The sequence below is a fragment of the Neodiprion virginianus genome, chromosome 4, assembly GCF_021901495.1.
Source record: "Neodiprion virginianus isolate iyNeoVirg1 chromosome 4, iyNeoVirg1.1, whole genome shotgun sequence".
In the NCBI taxonomy this organism is placed as follows: Eukaryota; Metazoa; Arthropoda; class Insecta; order Hymenoptera; family Diprionidae; genus Neodiprion; species Neodiprion virginianus.
The window spans coordinates 22,098,303-22,119,902 of NC_060880.1; the positions used below are offsets into that span (position 1 = coordinate 22,098,303).

The 21,600-nt window shown below is 38.2% G+C and overlaps 1 protein-coding gene across 4 annotated transcripts in view; it reads right to left on the reverse strand.

The window, feature by feature from the left end:
• Window positions 1-1,295: 1,295 nt before the first annotated feature.
• LOC124302642 (GTP-binding protein RAD) overlaps window positions 1,296-21,600 on the reverse strand; it is a 41,245-nt gene continuing 20,940 nt past the window's right edge. For 3 of the 4 annotated variants that reach the window (XM_046759005.1, XM_046759003.1, XM_046759004.1), the window contains exons 3-7: window positions 17,083-17,340; window positions 16,374-16,589; window positions 10,804-10,886; window positions 8,185-8,374; window positions 1,296-4,137 (exon numbers count right to left, since the gene is read on the reverse strand). In XM_046759005.1, coding sequence (XP_046614961.1) covers window positions 3,851-4,137; window positions 8,185-8,374; window positions 10,804-10,886; window positions 16,374-16,589; window positions 17,083-17,340 — 1,034 coding nt within the window. In that variant the 3' untranslated portion in view covers window positions 1,296-3,850. Of the gene's footprint in view, window positions 4,138-5,509; window positions 5,576-8,184; window positions 8,375-10,803; window positions 10,887-16,373; window positions 16,590-17,082; window positions 17,341-21,600 lie in introns of all 4 variants that reach the window. The other variant, XM_046759006.1, reaches the window with a different exon arrangement.

The window sequence follows — 21,600 nt, forward strand, 5'->3', positions numbered from 1 at the left end:
AGTAGGTACTTATCGTGAATTCAAAATAGAAAATGCATAGATAAAAGCTAAGGATTGCATCGAGTCAATTTCTTACCCTCTCAACTCTCATAATTTAAAAAACATTCAGAGAGAAGAAACTTATTACGTTAGGAGTAGAGTTTTCCCACTTGTTTACCTTTCTTTTTTTTTGCCCTCATCGTAGCCTGTACTAGTTGAATTTTTGAATTGAAAAGCATCAGCATAACAAGTTACACGTGAAAACGCCTGAAAAAGATCCAAAGAAAGAGAGAGAGAGACATAAATAGGTAGCGAAGAAGGGAAATCCAATCGTCAACCTACTTATCAAAGCATGGCTGCCATCGCTGTCGTGGTACTGATACATAAAGTAGTAAGTCTAAGTCTAGACAAAAGCAAAACGAGAGGGAAAACTAATTTTAAGAAAAAATCACACCTGTGAAAAGTCGAACAACTTTGAAAATAATTAACCTTTCTATTTTTCAATTAATTGCGATGTAAATCACCAAGATTTACAACATTTTTGACCTCAACTACGTAACATAATTTCTAATCGTAATCTTTCTCCCGGTTGAATCTTATTGCATCAGTGTAATTAAAAGTATGATTATGATCTACTTTGTGCGTCTTTAGGGCAGTTTGTTTATCTTTATCACAAAAAAGATTCCTCTTATGTTTATGAATTCTAGTTCATAGTAACCTACTTGTTTGGCCCGCGTCGCATTTGTTGTAGTAATCGCTTGGGATTCGAAGAAATTTGTTTGAACATTTCTCTTGTGTTTCCTTATTTTTAGGAAGCACAAACAGGGAAGGTAAATTGTTTGTTTTCTTGAGCGTACTTTTCACAAATCTATTTGAATTAAATCCGATTGATTCTGATTGCCTTTTCACGTACGGAAAAACAAACGCACTTATCCTTGGAAATCTTGCATTATTCTCGATCGTGAAACCTGATTCCCTATTAGGTTTATTACGTAAAAAGGTCGATCCGTAAGCATTACAGTAATTTCGGTTTAATGTGAAGGATTATTGTTATCCGGCAGCAGCTTTAAAATTAAATCCAAGTTTTTGGCATGGAATATTACGTTTTTGATACCAGTCAGTTATAATAAGGTTTTTATTTTTGATTACAAATGTGTCGAGGAAACTAATTCTGTTGTTTGACTCTCTTTCGATTGTCAACTGCAAACGGTTATAAACAATATTCAAGGTATTCAGAGCAGAACCTAAATTTTGTTCAAGAACCACTGGCGGAATATTGTCAGTATATGTTTAATAGAATGTCTGTTGGTTACTATGGTTTCAAGAACCAGAAATCTGGTTGGCATAGCCGTATTTTTCTCAGTGTGGAGTGGGGATTTCTTTTTGTTTGTAAGTTGGTTTCATCTATGAGCCACCGACTTAAGTGTAACTTGAGTGAAAACATTCGTAAAAGAAAGACAAAACATTTAAATGAGATGGTTATATGTCCTTCATTAATGTTAGAATTGTTCATTTCTTAGAGATATTTGAAACTGTGTTTCGTATTCATTGTGGGTCCTAGGCAGTGGAATTTCAGAATATTCTTGTACACGTTTGGCCGAAAAATAGATAGAACTATCGGCACGGAGTACGGACAACCAGAGGAGACACTCGGAAGTCGTATTGATTCCAACCATTTTGCGCATGTGTTTTGTGCGTGTGCGAAAATGCCTTGAGCATATGGTGGCTAATACACAGGAATTGCGATATCCATTTAAATTTTCGTTCCATTGAAATGCCCTCAGAACATGGCGGGTCTGAATCAAATACATTAAAGATTTGGCCACAAGTGTCTCCTCTGGTTATATAGGCTACTTTGTGCTATCGATTAAGGAAACAAGATGCGTTGACATGTGTTTCCAATGTAAATATCAAATCAAATTTCACTTGTTTGTACGTCAGTTCGTTATTAAACATTGACGACATCGCATCGCTGTGTTCACAACGACCCATGATAAACTTTGTAAATATCGCCTCTATCGTCATTTAAGGAAAATAAGTGAAAATTGTCATTCTAAAACCTCACTGTCCGTTCACCTACCATTCTAATGTATAGTTAACAATAATAGTGGTAATAATAGTAATAAGACTGAAAATACCAAGAAAAAAAAGACGAATAATAAGAGTAAGATTAAGAATAATAAGGTTTATAATAATCATCATACTAATAATACAAACAAGAATAATGATAGTAAGAATGACAATAATAATAATAATAGTAACAACATCAATAATATTAATAATAACTACAACCAAACTCGCCATATCCTTTCGGACGCGTCCCCGTATAAGCGATTGGCTTGTGCAAGACGAGAGAGGGATGGGGTTTAGTAACCATCATTATGCGTGTGCAGCCGTCTTATTATGTTCGATAGAAACCACCTCATTAGTACAGGGAGTGAGGAAAACTGTGGAAAACCTTGCCCAGGTGGAGCCGGATCGAGTTTAAACCTCAGTTTGCCGATTTGGCGTCTGAACTGTGCCTTACAATTTTTGCGATCTGCCACTCAGATCCTTTCCAACACGCTGGGGATTTAAACTCAAGTCTTCTCATTCCGTAGACTGACTCGTTAGAGCGACGCTACTGCGGTCGGTACTCGGTTAACCTTATTTTGTTTGTTGGTATCGCCACAAGCATTCTCCAGGTAATTAACAAAGACAATTCTATCGTTATTTCTATATTCTGAACGTATCAGATCGATTTTTGCTTCAAAAGCGATAAATTCAAAAATAGGAAAACTAACCTTTTTGTACCCAATACCATGCTTCTTCGTACCAAACTTAACTTATACCTCGATCACCTTCTTGGGGACTTTGCTAGCAGGAAGATTGATCGATAATCCAAATTTTTGAGGCACACTTATTATAAACTAGAGATTCATTTTTTAATTTGATGACACGATCAAACTCAGATATGCTCTCCCGTTGATATGTACTTCTCATACTTATAACGAACCGAGAACCATTCGGTGAAAAATTATAGATAAGATCGAGATAATATTGTTATACATATTAAACGAAGAAACGAATCCTTACATTTTAAGGTACCGATATCTTGTAGAATTTTTCAATAATCAAGGAAGCAGTGAGACTTTTAATAGGTTCAAATGATTGTGAGTCAATCATTATTTCCCGAAAACAAAGTTTATAAATCTAGGAGTATAGGATTAATAAAAGTTTCTAATTGTGAGAGTTGATTTGGTACGAAATGCGCCATACATTGCTGCTTTTGCTTGACCGTTAGATCATGCTAACATCCGCATAAAAAAATTTGATATCAAGTGCTAGTGCTAGTGAAACAAGTTAGCTTTGTAGCTATCTCACGATTTCTCATGGGACTATTTCGTAAAGAAATTAGGTCACCGCGCTTGTAGTTGCATCCTCAATATTCTATCAGAAAATTTCTTTCGCTAGCTTTCCGTTTTTTGGCTTACGATGCTTGTAAGTTGCAAATACGGCTCCAAGATCAAAAAAATCCATCCTGTAACCGTCACCAGAATCTCGGTTAAATTTTTTACTCACAAGTCCCTATATCACAGCAAAGGACTTGCGTGCGTAAATTTCGTTCTTATCGCACGTGCGTGAAAAGTTGGGCTTTGCGTAGCGGTTTAGCAGGACTAGAGTAGTCGAAGACTACCACGCAAAGCTCCAACATTTTTCATTCGCTTGTTATAAAAACTAACGCGTGTAACTCGGGCCAAAATTTGGCGATCCCTTGTCACACAATATACTATTGCCTTCCATTCCATACGACGGAAACACGTATTATACGTTTTTTTTCTCGATCATAACTCGCTGCGGTTAGCCTCGCGTCGTCCAGCCAATCTTACGATTACAAGACGTGAAGATTTTCACAATTCTTGAACTTGCTGTCCTCTTTACCAAACAACCAGGTAAACATCTGGCGCGCCTTCATGCTCGCTCTGACCACTCCTCTTGACTTGTACCAATGGCCGCTTCCATCGCTTCCGCCTCCACCACGGTTTTCGGAACTGGCGTGTATCCACTTCAATCGAATTTGATTCAGAATCCCTACTAAGAGTTCGTCCACATTGTGATTGATGCCGACGGACACCTCGATGAACTTTGCACGATAAGTACAGGCCATACACTTGCCATCTGGAAAAATGAAGTGCGTTGTGTGAAAGATTGTTGTTGTTTAGAGGTTTTTAGGTTTTCTCGCGACTTTGACGAGAATTCGACTACCGAAGTCTTTCGTTAGGTGGACAATGTTTTGGACTGAAAATTTGACGAAATGTAGTTAGAAAGTGTAGTAAAATAAACATTATGTTATTACTAACGTCAGAGAATGCGCGTCATTTTATCAATTTCCATCAGAAAATTGATATTGTTCGTTTGATTTTATCAAATAAAATGACATTTTATTTATCAATCGATCCCCTTCAAATCGTATGAGACAGATTTTTTCTTGAGCTTGTCAGTTGGCAGTAAATATATTATAATTATGTGAAACTCAACATAGACAATAGAAGAAGAATTTGCACTCGTAAAAAAAAAATATGGTACACGGTTGATCTCTGCGTGATTGGAAATGACCGTCAATTTATCTTCGTGATGTACTCATAAGTATTTGTTTGTATATTCTCGTATGAAAAATGTCAGTAACATTCAACGTTAAACTAAAAAATAATTCCTTTGGATTTCTGAAGTAATTTTTACATCGTTGACCTCACGTTCTCCCTCTTTCTTTGTCATCCGTGATAAGTTTCGAGGTTAAATTTGTTACTCTTCATTTCGGTCAAAGCCTGAGTTATTTGTTTTTCGTTTGTTGTTACCAATACCTTGGCACTTTGGTACATGGCACCCAATTTATTCAATTTTGGTTTGTATACGTTGGGAAATATATGCGATAAGTGTAACACTAATGCCCGCGAAGAACCAGGGAATTGTGCTCGCGTCCAATATTATCGGCCGATCATGGTACGAATCTTAATCGAAAAAAACCCTGCTGATACTGTATTAAAAAATAGAGGATGAATCAATTTCATTACTTGGAAGTGATGTATCTTGTTATATGTGGGGAAAAGGAATCGGGGGTACATTAATAAAGCCCCGTACCTCTTTATTTAACAGCTTCATCACTACTGACTACTTGGCTTCTACGCCAACTATACGTACATTTGTGCCGGAGCGTGACATGCGGAAGCGCTTATACAAAGTGCTGACCTTAAGGGCCACCGCCTTTTGTCATGCCAAACCTGCGACTTTGCATATACTTTGTACTACAAATCTCAAGATCGATACCCCGAACAGTAGTCTGCGTACTGGACACATGTAAAAATAAAGACAAGTCGCTCCAAGTGACAACTCGAACTACGAACTATCTTACGATTAATGGCAGCAAATGTAACATCTTAAAATCACGTTTCGCAGGCACTGTATCGTGAAATATTAATTAAACAGCCGACCAGGTTTCGAGGTGTTAATTTTGAGACTTAAATCTTGAGAGTAATGAAAATTCATTGCTTACCATTTTCATTTGAATATCAGTGGGATCCACCTTCGACAGTTACAGGGGTATGGTTGAACGGACCATCTGAATTTATACAGAGTACTGTACAACGGTATTTTTATTGTGTTCTTATAAAAGTAATGAAATTCGCAACAAACCATTTGAAATGTAAAGGGAGCCGCTCAGTACCAAAATTATCTTATATTAAAAATACACGAAAAACTTATCGCCACTTTTCATCGTGAAATCATCATGAAAAATTGCAAGCACAACTTCTCGGCATGTATGCGTCGTCATGCCAGACCTTGCTGTTTTGTACAGTGGTATTGAAACACGATTCAACGAGCAAGGTACGTGGCGGGAAAATCATTTTTTTTCTCTATGCTCTCTCCCTGCTCCCTTCTGTCCTCAAAAAAATTTCGGAAGCGACAGTAGTGTTAATAATAAATCAAGCAATTGCTTTCACATGTTCGATACAAGTCATGACGCTGAAGCTAGCAGCCAAAGTCGGCGGCGATTGGAGCTAGCCTACGGACGAATAGAGTGCTGGAGCCCCGGGGCAAAAAATATTGTTTGACGGGATTTCTGTGCCTCCCGAAGATTGTATTTCAAGCTCAACAATTTGCATAAATGAAGTTTTGGCGTCGTGAGCCTTCGCTGATTTTTCAATAAAATTGGAAATAAAATTCGTGAACAAACAACAGCTGAATCACAACGTATGATAGGGGGTGTCGGAAATTTGGGTACATTTTGTAGTTACAATCCGATTGACTAGCCAAGTCGAGCTCTTGTGTTGGAAGACCTCGTCAAGTGCTTGAAAAATAAAATTCTTCAGTAAATAGCTGCCTATTCGCAACGCATCATTGGAGGAAGGGTGTTGCAATGTTACGAACATATTGGCGGTTCAGTTGAAAAATTTGACTGCTGGTTGTCATTTATTTTCCGTATCATTGATTCGTGATCTTCACAATAATCGCGCAAAGTGATCGAGTACATGGCAAAGAAGCCAAATACTAATACAGATACCTTGAGGCACAGCCGTGCAGTGAGGTGATATCAGCGAAAAGAAAAAACTGTCTCTATTAATTCGCAATATGAATACTCGGGAGACGAACGAGATAGGTAATCTACGAGTGCTTCGACACATCCATACGAGCTCATCAAGGAGCAAACCGAACGAACGGAAGAATCAAAAGTGTGTCAAAGAGCAAATATCGAGATGCGATAATTCGCAAAACAACTAACTTATCAGGAAGATGGAAACGTACAATTTTCGGAACTTATATTTTGAATCAACCTTTCGAGAAATGTGCATTAAATACCGTAACACGACGAACGGAAGCCGAATAAGAAAACAGGTTCCAAGACTATTTAACTAATTTTAAGTACAGCATGGCAATTTCTGTTTTAAACCAAGAAGTTAACACTGTACTAAAACATTTCGTAACCAGGATTGTGTACGAACTTGGAATATCGCAAGAAATACCCACTGATCAAGGTACGAAATTTCTGTGTAACAGTCTCGAAAATATTTGTAGACCGTAGATGATTGACAAGATCCAGTCGATGACTCATCGACCCGAATCCAAAGGAGCTCTGGGGCGTTACATGGAACATCAGTGGAATGTATGAAGCGTTACGTAGACGAGGAACACAGCAACTGGGACGAATGATTACCCTATGCCATGCTCACATATAACAAGACGCAGCATACTGCGACGAGATTTACACCATTCGAGCTGGTATACGGATAGCGATTTGAACTATCAACGTCGCTAAGAATAAGATCCAGCACCAATGTACACTTATGGTGATTACATCCGAGAATTACGAGAGAACTTTCAATCTAGCAGCCTCAGAATTACAGAAAACCTACAGAAGGCTGAAGAAGAGTCAAAAATTGAGTACGGTTGAGGAAAATAATAATAAAATTTGATGACTCTCGGCGTTTTATGCAGGCCCAAACGGCAATCATTTGTTGATATTTTAACATGAAAGTGATCCTAAGAGTTTTATGGTGTCGCTAAACTCGAATTCGATTTCCGAATTCCAAAATTCATAATGATGGACTTCAAATGATGAATCGACTCGTTCAGAGCCAATTCGGATGCCATCTAATTTCGATAAAGTTGATCTACCATTTTGAATGCAATAAATCCAATTTCAAATTCCAGACTAGAGAGCTTGAAAACACTATGGTAAAATTTTTCATTAATTTTAATTACCTTTTATCACGTCGATTTGTCAGTTCAGGTGCAACACTCTGTATTTCCAAATTTGGACTTTGGATTCGGAATTAACGACCACGAAAACTCCGAGGAGAACTTTATCACGGCAAAATATCATCGGATGACTTCCGTTTGAATGCACGTGGAAGGCCAAACAATGAAAGATGTTTTATTTTAATGGTTTATTTCACGTTGAGGATAGGATGTCGGTATGAAAAATTAATGTCGAAGACATGTTGAAAATTTTCACTCATCCTGCAACCCTGCAAAGCCTTGGCAGAGGGAGTCTCAAAATTTTTCGTTATGAATATGATAAAAAAAAATTTCGATTAAATACTCTGATCAGGAGTATTTAAAAAATCTGCAGTAATAGTGATTTACGCGAGTATAACAACATCTTGAATGCAAAAGGTGTGAGGTTTTCGACAAAGTTTAAAAATCCAGATATTCTAAAAATTAAATCACCTTGCGACGACACTGCTCTTGACCGAGCTAAGTCAATCTTGTTACCAACCAAGATGGCTGGCCTTCCTCGAAGGAGATCCTGATCGTGTAAGTATGCCAAGTATTCTTCAGCTCGTTGGAAAGACGCCTTGTCAATAACTGAATACATCACGACGAAGGCGCCAGGTTGTGATATCTTATCCAACTCCGCCTGAAAAATGGTAGAATTAAATAAATAGGTATTGTTGGAACAGCGATACGAAAATAATAATCTTCAGCGAATGCCGTAACTCCTTTTCAAAATTTTTTATTAACAGTGCATGTTGGATTCAAAAGTTAAGTGAAAATTGATTGTACTCGTTCACGTTATCGATATCATACAGAAAATTTTTCAATTATGAGACGTTTACGAATAGTTAGGTAAATCGAATCGATTATTAAATGGTACATTGTGTTTTAAGTGCGGAAAGCGGATGATTTCCGATGAGGTTGCAGTTTACGCGTGAGCCGCAAAGGCGTCTGTTGCGTTGGCACAAATTCGGGTAGCAAAGTTGACAGTACGAGCCAAAGGCGAACGGAAAAAACACTTTCTTCCAACCTTTGCTTGGAGAATTCGATTGTCAAAGTCTGTGGAACGTGCGGAAACTGCTCAATTTCCGAACAGTGCAGTACAATGACGTTAACGCATGCGCACAACTAGAATGCTCGATTTTACATACTAGGATTTTCTTTGCTACATGTGCACTTTCGAACCCCTCAATTCTGGTGTTTGTTATTTCGGATATCTTTGAATCTGATCTCGTCGCTGCTGTCGGCTTAGGGAATGAAGTAGAGAATGGGAAATGAGATAAGGAACATTTATAATTGAACGTATAAATGGATTTTGGAATATGTAGTACTTGAAATTAAGAGTTGCTCTGGTTGGGTTGCGAAGTAGAATTTATTTAGTTGAATGTTGGAATAAAAGTAGACCGACTTGATAAAAGATCGATTAGAAGCGTACTTGACGGAGGATGGATTAGAAGTTAATCAGTTGGCTGTTACAACTGAAGTGAAGTTAAAGACGAAAGTGTGTGTCAGGAATGGTGGATAAAATCCACGATCGCTGGAATACATTTCGTGGTTTTATTCTCGCACGAAGCTAAAAAGTTTCGGGATGTTTTTATTCGGCATTGTACGTAGAATTTAACGGACTACGGGATTTTCACGTCGTTGCTGCTTAGGCGTCGATAATATTAAAAAACAGTGGCATTTTACTCCGTCGGTAAAGACTGACTGTAGCATCCCCTTAAGTGTTGCACGTGGGCAACCGGTCGGTGCTGCCACTGGTCGTTCGCCTCCCCGCTAAAACACTAGTCGGGTTCACCGACGCGCGAAATAATGTGCGTAACTTCGTGCGTCGACGAGGCAAGCCGTCGTCGCTCGGTTTGCCGGTTCGTCGTCCCGACCGTCCTAAGTACCGTCCGTGCTAAAAGTAAGCATTCCCGACGAATTTGGCAAATTTTTTTATTTGAAAATTGAGCAATTTTCACATCAGTCAAATTTTTAATAAGTAACTACAAAACAAGTGGTTTTCACCTGGTTCCTACGTGAATTATGTTCCGCATGCGCCTGGATTTCTTTTTTTTTCAAATAACTTCGAAAAGGCGCTTTTCAAAAAGCTCGTTGTACCTTGTACGTTTACTGTCGAAATATTTTTTGTTCCCACGCATATGGCCGAAGCGTAGGGAATAAAAGTTGCGATGGAAATTGCGATCCGACAAGTTACCACTTGATTGTGTCAATAATTAGCAATTGACTATTGATTTTATTCCACAAAAACTTGTGTCAAAATTGTCGTACGGTACACATGTAATTTAGAATTACGCTTGATATTATATTCGATACTTGAGTAGTATAACTGAACCAGAATAATTAACGGTTATCGTGACGAGCAGCACGAACACCCAACATTCTGAAGGAACGTATGTGTATATATGAGGCAGCCCATGCCATTTCGACCTGGGTCTGAACCTTGACCTCTCGGATTTGGCCCGTGATTTTGGATATGATTGTTCGCACTTTGAAAGACACTCATTTTTTTTTAAGATTCTTTTGACACTCTTTGAATGTTCTACAATTTTTCGAAATCATGTTATTGATCGACACGATTTAAAAATCTGAAAATATTCTGAAAAATTGTGCGTCAGAAAGGAGAGCGGATATTTTTCCTTCATACTGTTTTCAATCTTTGTCCGAACAAAAACGTTAAAAAACTAGAAGCGAGAGTCATTTTACTACGGATGGTCGTTGAAACATTCTCATATGCCACATCAGATTTTTGAATATTTTTTCAGATTTTTCGCAAGAAATTTTCTTTATTCTGCTAATAAATAAAATTGAAAATGTTCAAACGATAAGTGTTAGGCTAATTTCTTCTATGCATTAGTACAATTTAATCAATAGAAATGGAGCAGTGTGCAAGCGTTGGTAATTTGCTGCTATTCACGTCCATGAAGCAGCAGAAATACTAAAATAAAAATTTTATGTATACTATTTGATAACAATGAAATTGAAAATTAACTGCGATATTCAAAACTTTCGCGAGAACAGCGAATAATTTTCAAACTAGAAATTGTAGTGAAACGATGAGGACTGTACCTTCGGGTTTGTGATGTTTAAAAATCTCAATTCGCTCTCTTCACCGTTCAGCATTATGAAGACGGACTGTTCACTTGGTATGTCTGTAACACATAGAATTAAATGTACATTATCCCGAAGTTTTCCGATAATCAATTCAAAGTACAATTATTTTCACATTATCCACTGTGATACTTTTCAGTAATCCACAGTTAAGGGTTATTTGAAAAAAAAGAAAGAATAATTTGGAAAGTCATTTTCGCCGATATTTAAGCCTGGAGAAATAAGGTTCGTGACGCAGGCAAAAATATTAAAATCCTGACGTACAGGTAGAATTTCATAAGGATTTTGCCTACCGCTCACAAGAATAGATTGTTATGTCTTCAGTGCGCAAGGTTCCAGTATATTAAATTGTCTCTCTTTTATTATAATTTAATTTCTACCTCTATTGCCAATTTTGGATTGATATTCAGTTAATGCATATTTACACCATTACAATCAATGTCGTATTCACATTATATCATCGTACCTACATGCATCAGTTTAGAACACGTGCAGCAGTAAAACCTTTCAGACAATAATTAGTGACGTTTCTAAAATTAAGATGAGCTAACACGTATTATTTTTTTTCTAAAACATATATATATATGTATATATATGTGTAACTAAAGATAGAGATAGAAATTTTGAAATCGTCTTAAAAAGAGCCGAAGCGGACGTAATTTTGCCACGAGCTTTGGCTCAAGAATGAAATTCATAGATGGAATAGGAAAATTTACCAATAAAAGTTTTGGGGCTAAATTTTGCTTGTTGGTTCAGATGACACGTAATAAATTTTGGGAGAAAAGGAAATAATTTTAATTGCTTTAATTTCAGTTCACTTTGAGTGAGTCACTGCACGACTCTACTTAGCGAAGTTCGATACTCTTGTCCTGGCGATGGTTTCGAGCACTGCGCACTTTTTCAATTGGAGGAAGTCACGACAGAATTTCGCTTGCGGGAGGCGAGAAAGGTCAGATCCCTATGACGAAATACGGGGGAACCCGGGAGTTTCCGGTATATATGACTGCGGAGCGGTGAGCGCTGATTTAATTTCCTACAATCGAATTTCCAGAGACGTAGAGTAACGGCATGCCGGCAAACGGCTTAACCATTCTGGATTTTGCGTGTCGAAGAGTACTCGAAACTCGTTTACCGATCTCTGTGCTTGGTGGCCGTGACCTGAGTTTCGCGGTACAACGTAGAGTCAGTTTCGTTTTATTGAAAATTGTGGAATCGAGTCACGGCTTCGAGCAGAATCAATTTCTTCGTTAGTTGTGATCAGCCAAATTCTGTGGGACGGGGTTGAATCACGTTAGCGTCTTTTTCAAGTGTCACCTTTGAAGTATAGGTTGGGTATCATTGAAAAATATTGTAGATCTTACATCTCCCGAGTGGCAAGATTTACAAATCCGATAATAAGAGTTACAAAGCCAGTAGTAAAAGTTACAATATGCTTTACACGCAGATCTACCACAATTGGTGCAGATTTGACTCCAAAAAAATGCTGTCCATATACTCACCACGACAGATGTAAAATCTAAATACATTAAATTTTTTTTTCGTGCGAGCGTTCGGCGAAGCATTAAACCAGTTTAGAACTTTCGATAAATATAAAGGTTCCGGATGCGTCACGATTATTTTAAGTTGAGTTGGAGATAGGTTACCTTAAGATTTGTCACGACATTTCTAGTCGGATAGAATTGAAGACCGTTTTCTGTGTTCTTTACTGCGGTTAGCGCGATTATCACAGCAGTTTTTCTACGCTACGATCAGCGCTGGTAGTGAATTAGTTTCGGCTTAAGATAACGATTAGCGCTTTCGGTGACGATTAAGTTCTAGCTGCTACGGCGGAGGTAGTCGCAAGCACGGTCGCAAAGAGCGCTTTCGACTAATCTTATTGTTCTTCCTTTTCTTGTTTTCATTTTATTGTAGCGACTTGCGTAGTTAAGTTGGAAGCTTCATCACCAAAATCCCGTTTAGTGCTTGTATTTAATCTGGCTTTTGTTCGCTCATAGCGATTAGCTCAATTAGGTAAGACCGACTAGTTTAGGTTGTTTTATTGCGCGAGCTAGAGATCTCAGTAGATTTTCAAGCGTACTTTTTGTTGCCGATAAATTTCTTTTTTTCGAAATCTGGCGTTTTGTAGTTGACTCGCGAGCAGCGAATTCAGTCTCAAAATTTGATCATCATTTATCTTACGTTCACACTCTTTTGCTTGATTTTTTCTTATCGATAGCGTACAAAATGTATGAATTTTTTTTTAATTGCTTTTCGATTAGGGACGATGCAGATTGTTAGGCGTGTGTTCACCACGCCAGGCGCCGAACAAAATCTTGATATCATTTATAATATTTCAGCTATCATCGCAGGTTACTGAATTATTGTGAACGGGGTAAGTACTTGGCAGCTTCTCCGGTTTGGCCAAGTGCAGCAAAAATTTGCGTCACAGTGTGCATGCGAACGCGTCAGATTTTTGTTGGCAGGATTCCAGACGTTGAACCGATTTTACTGAGATTGGGATTAAATTTTGAGAGTAAATTTTTCATATCGAGACAAAGGTCTGATGAAACTTATTGGAACTTACGGTTTCAATATCGCGGACGCTTACTCGGTAATTTCTTGAGAAATTCAACGAAATTTGGAATACAACTTTCTGCCACTGAAATATGCCTTTAATATATGTCGTATACGTATTCAGATAATGGATCATGAAAGAAGTTTGGTAAACATCTCTACGAAATTTTCTGAATTTTTGCTGTCGTTACTCAAACGATCCTTACTACTAACGAAAAGCTTTTTGGCCAAACCACTCGTTCATTAGTGGTAAGGTTTCAATGGAAGTCGTTCTAGTTCTAAGTAATACAAAATGTGGTGTCCTTGGTATTTTTTGCTATAGATTGGTGTTGTCTATTCGTGTTAGTCCAAAATCTATTCTATTGCTTTCCGTTTGAACCTGCGACGAAAATTTCTTCTGGCCAAGGATCTTTCGAAGACCCAATCCATAAGTTTTGCGTTAAACACAAAATTAAAGTAACCTCCTGACTGCATAAAGGAACATTATACCTAATTAAAGATACTAAACAAAAATTATATATATTTGTAACAACTTTTGGAGTGGTACAAAGGTTTTTTGTAGAAACCCGATAGCCAATTAAAAAGTTTAACAAGCAAAGGTTACTCTTGTCGTCTCCGCGCTGAACCGAAAAGTTTATGGTGACGCCATTTTATATCACTGAGTTTTTACGGTGTCATTTATCATATTTGTAACCATGCGCCGGTAGCGCATAAATCTGCTATAGTTACAGTAATCTTAAAGAAGTTGGCACTGCTGACAAACCAAGTCACTGTTTGTAAAACGACGGTTAGCATAAGGCAATAAATCTTTACACTCTCGTTTCTTAATGGAAATATTAAATAATCAATCAGCGTCAACGCAATAACCTCCAACTACCTCAAGTACTCAGTATTCAAAGTTCAATCAACGATTTTATCGTGGGTGAAATAGCTAGCGGTCAGCTTTTCTGCGTGCTGTGAGTCGTGAAACAACCGAAACGCTGGATCAATCGTTTCAGCGGCAGGCTTATTGATTTTGTCAGCGTGTGACGTATTTTAACTGTCAAAAGAATATTTTAAAACAATTTTTTCCGTTCCCTTCGATTAATCTGTGATCTCTACCGCAGTTTCCTCCCATAACAGTTTCGAATAAGGAATCGTTTCGAGGGGTACTTAACGAAACTGTGCTAACTCACCGGGTCGGTTGGAACTAAGCTAACTCATCGGATCTGTTAGAACTGAGCCAATTTCGCAGGAATGTTAGAACTTAGCTAATTCACCAAGACGATTATAACTAAGCCAACTCGACGGAACGCACGGTGTAATTAAGTTGAATGCTTCCACTGATTATGAGCGCAATGGAGGAGATGTAACGAGAGAAAAGTGTATACAACAATGTCAGCGTGTAATGTCTCTCCTCACCTTGTTGCTCAGACATCTGGTTAGCTAATTTATAATTTTTTTCATTTAAAATGCTAACAAGTTGCTGTGTCAAAAATTGTGACAGTGGGAGCCAGTGGATTGTGATAAGGCATGTCGTATTGTCGATGTGCCAAATCTTGAAAACTTTTCCACCTGACTGAACCTTCACCGACCACCGAATAAATTAAGGTTTCTGGATGCGGGTCAATATCGATGAAGCCAATACGGATCTCCTTCGCTTCTACAGCAGTCCCTTGATCCTGATCGTGGAGTGTTACCGACCACTTCGTTGTCGACCTCAAGTTGACGATTAACTAGGTTACGTATAGCTTTGCTCCTTGTCTTCATTAGTTCTAAATGGTTTACCTTCTAGATCCAAAAATACTACCGTCTGAAATCAGGAAACATCGCTTACGTCATCTAATCACTGAAACATTCTCTCAATAAAAATAATACAACGAAGACATCACGCGTTATTTGGACTTTCCTACATCGGCTATTTTATTGTAACTAGAATAGACTCCTTCGGGTTTGCTTTGTCTCGGTAAATACTGATTCGTGACTTTTGCCATTTGGGACGCCGAGCGGTCGTGACTTTTGTCATTCGGGACAATGCACGGGCACCACAATGTATTTTTGGGACGCTAGGGTATTCGGGACTTTTGGAGTTCGGAACTTTAATGTGCACCCAGTGTTTCTAATCGGTACAGTCTGTTTCGTGAATAATCAGTCGGCTTCTCGGCGAGTTGGCTCACAATCAGTTCTAACCGTTTTAGCGAGTTAGTTTACATTGGTTCTAACATTCTTGCCGGATTGGCTCAGTTCTAATCGTCCCTGCGAGTTAGCTTAATTTCATTAGGGTCCGTTAATTTTGTCACAAGACATTTGGAAACTATTTCTCCGCCTTGTGAATTGATTCTGGAAAGTTTTACTTGAACTTGTGCACATAACGTACTGTCAAAAAAAATTTATTCATGCATAGGCTTGACATTTAAACGTTTCGCAATAATTCTGGCTATTGCAACAAATTTTTGACGCCGTCCCTGTATTAAAATTTTTAAGTAAATTCCGATAAATGATATGAGTCACGAAAGAAAATGTGCGAGTATTGTTTTTAATATGACGATGTCCATTTTTTTTTATGTAGAAATAGTTTATAACATTGTTTTTCTTGACCTAAAGGGTAAATAAATTATTAAGTGTAACAACTGAAAATATTTTTGTTCGAATATATAAAAAGTCTTTTCAAATATTGCTTCTCACTTCCGAGAATTATAAAAAAAAGGATTTTTATAAGGGGGTGCCCTAGTCGATTTCGACGTTGTCATATTGAAATCCTCGTACATCAAACACGAAAAAGGGCTTAACAGCTCCATTCTATATGCAATTTTGAAAAAAAATACTCCAACACATTTTCATTTGACGCATAAATAACGAAATGGCATGAATTCTACTATCTTATTATCGTGATTTCGTAAAGTTCGTGCCATTTCTTCATTTCTGCGTGTAATGTAAATGTATTTCCGGATAGCCGGAACCTGCAACCTTCAACTTTAGAACCTTTATGAGCCAACCTTTTTGACGATCGTAGGCGTTGATGCACTCGCTAGTCATAAATTGGCTGATCAGGGCGGTTTTTCCAACGCCTTGAGTACCCAGAATAGCAACAGTATACGAGACGATTTCCGTCGATGATGGAGCTTTCGCTTGCACAGTTTCTTGCTCGGCAGGAACCAAGGAATTCGAACGTGAACGCCTCCTTCTGAACGAGTCGCCTCTGTTGATGACTCCTGAAAAACGTTTATTATGTTCATGAAGTATTCTGCTTCTCACTAATTGAAAGTTCATTAATCGTACTACAGGTGCGCGATGACCTCAAACTCGTATCGGTTCTACAGTTCAGTCAAACTAATGTTCCATGAAAATATTCACGAGATTAAAGACTGAAAAAAAAAACAAATCAGATTTGAAAGGACGATCATCATATTCACGTATAATTTTTTTACGCTGAATTTCCATTCGATGTCAAAAATACCCGTATACCCCTACAATAATTCAGTAAAGCCACACCCTGCTTCAGGGGATGTTAAAACAGTATTAGGTTATCATAAGGTATCATTTGGCCCTTGTCGTAAAAATTCGCGCGGATCCCAAAACGGGCAATTTTCGTGGAGGCTCTTTGACCTTGATCTTCAAAAGCTTGGGAGTTTGAACTTTCCCCTCGAAGAAATGATCTAATTCTGAAAAGAGCCGAGACGACCGGTAACAAAATAAAAGACTCACCCTTGCTGGTAAGGCTAAAACTGCGCAATCTGTAGCTATCCTCATCTTCGCCTTCCTCGCGTTGGGGTTGTTGCGCCGGTGTATCAGGCACGTCAAGGAAAGCAGCGCTCTTTCTATGGTGGGCATGGTGCATGCTTTGACCGCGACGACTGTTGCGCCTCCTGAGACCTGGACTGACATCGTTCTCCGACAGGCGAGGCTCACTGTTGCAGTGGGCTGACTTTACACCCCCTTCCTGATGGTTGTGCTGTGCAGCGGCTGAAAAAAAGAAGATTAATTCTAATTTTCTAATTCGGAATTTTAAAAATCTAATCAACTCGTCCTCATACATGCGTATGGTTATACACAAGCCATCCCAATCTGGCCACGACCCTAACCATTTTTAATTTTATTCTCTTCTGAGCCTATTCGCTTAAGAGGACCACAAAGAATCAAGAGTTGCAAGGCGTCAGTTTTAGCAAAAACAAACAGAAGTTGTAGCACTAGAGTAATTTCTTTTCGCTAGCCATACACGGATAGTCTTCTTTTGCGCACCATTCACGAGTATCGAAAGTAGCCTTTCGCTCACACCGTGTGAGGATATTCTTTTCGCACTGCTGGTGGTGCGGAAAAAACGTGCGCACGAAGCACTTTTCACTCCTACTCCGTCAGCGATGTACGAAATATCTCGCACGTGTTTGCGACAGACTGTTTTTGGCGTCTGCGGTTGGCGCGCAAGAGGAAACACTTCGTTATACAAGCCTAACAAAAAATACAGCCCGACACGCGTGTCAAACGCAAAAATTCCTATAACTTGTCTGACAGGGATGCACTCGCCCTTCGGTTCGTTTTCGATACAAGTGCGTAAAAACTTACACACGCGTATCGAAAGTTATTTTTCTTTGACCGTGATTCCCGTGTGCAAAATGCTATGACCAATGCTTTGGGCACACCGTGCGTAAAGTCAGGTCATTTCGATACGAGTACAAAAAGTAAAATCATTTCGATACAGCGTGTAAAAAAGTAGCACTTTACGCACGGATATCATGATCGAAAGAGCTGACTTCACATAGAGAGAAAATTTGAAGTGTTCCACGTCAAGTGCTTTGGAATAAATTACGTCAACTTCCGAGTTGATGCTATTTCTGTCAATGATTGACATAAAATAGGTGAATAATAATCGACGCATCGTACTTCAACAGATTGGAGTGAATTCCGCCAATCCGCCGCGTTATAGCTCTCCCTTTCTTTTGCCCCAGCTCTAAATCGACGGATTGGCGGCATTCGCTCCAATCTGTTGAAGTACGATGCGTCGATCGTCAAGGTCTGGCGCTTCGATGCTCCGTTGAAGTGCTCCGCCTTTATTATATTCACTTATTTTCCGTCGATCGTCGAGGCCTGGCGCGTCAGTGTGGTTGAAGTAAATACAGTCAAAGTGTATCGACGTAAATCATTCCGAATTTTCTCTACGTGTGCTCACACTATTATACAAAATATTATTATTTAACATCTCGCCTTGAGTAACCTCGTGGCAAGTTGCTCTCTATCCCATTTTAATATCTTATCCTGAATTCTTTCGTATTCCGTGTACTTTAAAATGTTTAATTATTCCGTGATTGTCTTCGTTTACGTCATTCACGCTATTTGGATTTTCTCTCTGCACACCGTTGTTCTTAATTTTCTATTCGCACAGCCAGGGCCGTTCAAACGATCCGGTACTCTCGAAGCCATTCTTTCCTTCCATTACATTAATTTTACGAATCGAACTCGTTGATAATTGCTAAAAAAAAATAACTTGTCCAATCATCTGATCATCTGGTAAACCCACCACTCTGCCGTAAAGCACCATTATACCGTGTTGGCCGAATTAAACCGTGCTGAAATCTGAAATGATCTATTTCTGTAATTTTCGCATCGTTAATACATGCAGCATCTGGCGTTCGAAAATATAGAAAATTATCTTGTGAAAAATTCTATAGTCAAGTGACCAACTTCGTAGAGTAACGCTAAATCACCCTCGACTACCTTTTCTTGCATTGTAATTCTTGGATTTCGGGATTGAGCATCATAGGAAAACGGTTATTTCCCGACTTTTCTTAAACATTTCCGTTTTTCTTCATCAGTCAACCTGATACTCGTTTCTCCTTTACAGGATGTCCCTATTCATACTAGAAGTGTCCAGTTGAATGGAGTTGATCAGTCAAGTATCTTTTTCTGATTGATTTCTGGTACAGATATAGACACCATCGAAAAAGGCAACCGGTATCAGGTTGACTCTCGTCCTGCTAAAATAAGCTACAATGTTCACACAGCGTCCGCAAATGATTGTTCATCAACGCGACTCCATCTCGGAAGTCAAATATTTTTATTGATTATTTTTTTGCATTATTTGATGTGTAGCGATATCGTCTCGTAATTTCACCGTAGAACGAATATATTAATTCGATAATTACTCAACGTGCGACCACAGGTAAAAAAAAATAAAAATCAACGAAAAGTATTGATTTTCAATCCACCAACCTTTTGAAATTAACCCTCTCTACTAGAGGGCGAGAGTTCTATTTTTGCCAGCCTGTCAAAGGGGCATCGCCGTCCACAGAATTTGATTCTACTCAGTTTTGGAGACTAAAAGAACGCTGCAGCCATCAGAGCTGCTGTATAACGAGAAAAAGGAAGTGAAAAAACCATCACTTTTCAGCGGAATATAGAGTGGGAAAATCTAAACTTGAAGTTGACTGGAAATTATTCCGTATTGGAATTCTACATTGAGTAATTTCCCGTCATTTCTCGTATCGTGCCATTCTATTAACTGGATTTTATTTGTAAAATAAAATGCTATTGTGTTAGTTTACGAATTCTTGAGCATTCGTAAATCATTTGAAAACGATTTGTCTTTTGTTATCAATCTACCGACTTTAATTTGAATTTTATTGCTCACTGCAAATTGACTTCCTGTCCTACTTATTTGGAAATGAACAAAACTAAAAATATCTCCGCAAGCGTTGATGAATTTTCAACGAAACGGATGTTGCTATTCTGCATTCCTACCCTGGGCATCTGCTTTTTCAGTATTGTCGATCCAAGACGCTATGGGGCGCAATTGCGGACGATCTGTTAGGAACAGAACTATCCGATTTCGACCAGACACAAACCAGAAGAGTTCGATTGGAAATCTTGAATTTCCATAATGCTCAGAAAAATAATCAACTTCACGCAGTGTAATTTTTCAACTAGTCGTGTTAAAGTAAAAAAAAAAATGATGCACTTGTTTATATGGATATTTTGTTTTCATCCACATTTACGATTGATTGAAAGTGAAGGATCAATTTGACGTTGAACTTAATTTTTGTAAAAGATACGACTGGTTAAGCAAGCCAAAAGCGTCCTCACAGATTTTAATTGATTTCATTAATATATGTTGAAGAAAAAAAATTTGTCTAGATCAACAAGCCATCATTCTTATAACTTATTTTTTTTTCTCCGTACCTGTCATAGATATTACTTAGCAAGAAATACCGGAATTGATAGTCATCAAAATCTACAAAACGTGATCTTTTAATTCACTCCGGCTTGTTCTAAAAATTCCCAATAATTTTGACATGTTTTTTCTGTCAATATTCGATTTGGCTCCAACTTGGAAATACCTGTCTGTGATAAACTTTTTAATTTCCTTCCTGATTATTCTCTGTAATTCGATATTCACACCAAGAAAATGCGAAGTATCCGACATTGATAAAATAATTTCAAAGACTTCAACCTTATGGACTTTACTGTGCTTGCTGAAAGGAGGGGTTGAAATTGCTTTTTTTTTCTTCTTTTGCAAACACCGACTCTTTTACATCGAAATTCGATAACGGCGTCAGGAAGGGTATAAAACTGCAATGAATCCTGGCCCACAGAAGCGCTCACCGCTGTGGTGCTGTTGATCGGTGTAACTGGCTATGGATATATTTAAACTCTTAATCACGTTAGCTTCCTTATCTGGAATCGTTTACTTTCAGAGATGCATAGCCGAAGTTTTACTAACGCCAGAAAACGGTGCACCAAGCTTTGCCAACAGTACTCGAGTACGAAACTTTTATTGCAACAAAATTACCTTTGTTTGTGCCGCGTTATTTATATACGTACACCATTTATTTTTTACAGAAATGTTACATTTAATTCTTCCCAACAATGTTTTATTCTTTTTTAGGTAGCTATTTATTTAGTGAATACATTTTTTTCCATAGTCAATCAACGTTTCGTCATATTAGAGTTGAGATTAAACAGTTTTTTGTATTTAGCTCGTTAAAACGCATCGACTGCTTCAAACGGATGCTATATGGTCAGTTTTCTTGCAAGTTGTGTTGCAATTCACTCATACGAATACGACCTCTTGCGTTTTGTCGACTGATTGAATGAGCATTCCTCACAATTAATTATTAACTCAACAATTATCAAATTTCAACTCCAATATGAAGATGTGTAAATCGAATCTGGACAAAAATGCATTCATTGAATAATTATTCCGAAAGTAATAAAACATTGCGGGAAGAATTA